General features: G+C 55.0%; 1 protein-coding gene across 1 annotated transcript; it reads left to right on the top strand.

The window, feature by feature from the left end:
* Positions 1-1,647, top strand: EsH8_I_001040 (uncharacterized protein; the record flags this gene model as incomplete). Its single annotated transcript, XM_083268453.1, has 2 exons — positions 1-511; positions 569-1,647. The coding sequence occupies 2 exons, from the start codon at positions 1-3 to the stop codon at positions 1,645-1,647; spliced, it is 1,590 nt and encodes a 529-aa protein (XP_083118891.1).
* Positions 1,648-1,929: the final 282 nt, after the last annotated feature.

Below are 1,929 nucleotides of genomic sequence, written 5' to 3'. Positions count from 1 at the left end.
ATGTCTTCGCTTTGGGGCTCGAGAAACAAGCCGGACGATGACGCCGTCGAGGGGCCTCCGGAAGAGAGGACATCGAACGAGTATACGGCGCGGCAACCAGACGAGCATACTCGCCTTCTACCGAACCGCCTCGACAGCGATAACCGGACATACCTGACGCCCGATGACCCGGCAGTGTCACCATACAACCTGTGGACGGTACGGTTAATGCGATGGGTGACGGTGCTTTTTACAGCCCTCACATTTACGTGGTGGACCCTTACTCTGGTATCCTCCTTCGTCACGCCGCCTGGACTGCACACGCGTGGCTCAGGCTTCTACGCCTTCAGTTATTCAAGTCTGGCGCTCTTCACGCTATTGTTCACTCTTGTGTTCTTTGGCGCACCATCGAAAGCTGTCCGGATTCTGTCCATCTTTATGGCCGTCATGCTACTTGTCGACATGATTCTCATCCTCGCGGTTCAGAAGAATCGCTACGAAGAGATGGGTGTTGGGATTGCAAGCGTTGTCTGTGAGTTGTGTTCTGGGTCCGCCAAATGAAGGAATGATGCTGACGATGGAATCACAGGGGCCTTCCTAATGAGTTTATGGGCGCTGATTTGCGATCGAACCGTGAAATGGGGCAAGGCTGAGGAAGAGGAGCGCCTTACCGGCCGAATCGAGACGAGACGTACAGTCTGGGAGTGGACCGAGGTGCTCATCTCCACCATCGCCTACGTGATCCTCTCGGTGGTCATACTTCTCATCACCGCTACTCTAATCCTCCGATCGTTGGACGCTGGATTTGGCCCGCCGGGAGAGCAATACTGGGTTGACGGTGACCAGTACAGAATCCATGTCTACTGCGACGGCAATGGCACCGATGCTGCAGGCAACAAGCTGCCTACCGTTTTCTTTGAGGGCGGCGACCTACCAGTTGAGAACGGACTATGGCAGTTTGCACAGAACGCTCTGAAGAACGGATCCATCCCGCGGTACTGCTTCGCCGATCGCCCCGGCTATGGATGGAGCGATACTGCGCCGAGTCCGCTTTCGGCGGGCATGGCAACCGACGCTCTAAGCGAGGCGCTTGCACGAGCGGGCGAACACGGTCCTTGGGTGTTGGCAAGCGCTGGCATCGGCTCAGTGTACTCCCAGATCTTCTCTTCCCGACACGGCAGAGAGGTGAACGGCCTCCTTATGATAGACCCTCTTCACGAAGACCTCCTCTACCGGGTCTCGGATCCCGGCAGAGGATTTATGTACTGGCTGCGCGGCGTCTTCTCGCCTCTCGGGCTTGAACGCCTGCCAGGCGCCATTTTCCGAGGCCGCACCAGCGCAGACCGTGTGTGGGGTCGTGCCGCTAGACAGAGCGGAAAGTATCTCTTCACAAAACTGCAAGAGAGCCTCGTTGCCGACTCGCTCACCAAGCGGGAGGTGATCAGTAGCAAGGCAATCCAATATCAGGATGCACCGGTCGTACTGATCAGCTCCGGCGTCAACATTCGGAAGGATAGCGCCTGGGAGGACAAGCAGAGAGAGCTTAGCCACCTGACGAGGAACTTGAAGCATTGGGACATCGTTGACGAGGCGCCTCACAATGTATGGGAGACTTTCCAGGGACGCCAGAAGATTGAAAAGAGGCTGCGACAAATGGTCCATGCGTGATGCCACTGACGAAAGTGTGCAATTTTCACGACATGGGGAGGGTTGCTTTTTGTCGCATGGGGCGCTGCATGACTAATGTAGGGTATGCTGCATACGGTTGACTATTATTCAAGGAACGTTTGATTGCGATGCAGCCGACAGATAGGAAACGAAATGATGAAAGCGATTGATATTTGTGATACTTTTTTGCCTGTGGAGATGATGGTAATTGCTTGCATTACCTCTGCAGTAAAAGGCAGAGAAAATGACTCGTGAGTTCGGGCAATGTGCCGTTCAATGGCT

This window comes from Colletotrichum jinshuiense, chromosome 1 (assembly GCF_051148585.1).
Source record: "Colletotrichum jinshuiense chromosome 1, complete sequence".
In the NCBI taxonomy this organism is placed as follows: Eukaryota; Fungi; Ascomycota; class Sordariomycetes; order Glomerellales; family Glomerellaceae; genus Colletotrichum; species Colletotrichum jinshuiense.
This window is presented reverse-complemented; position numbering and strand designations above follow the sequence as displayed.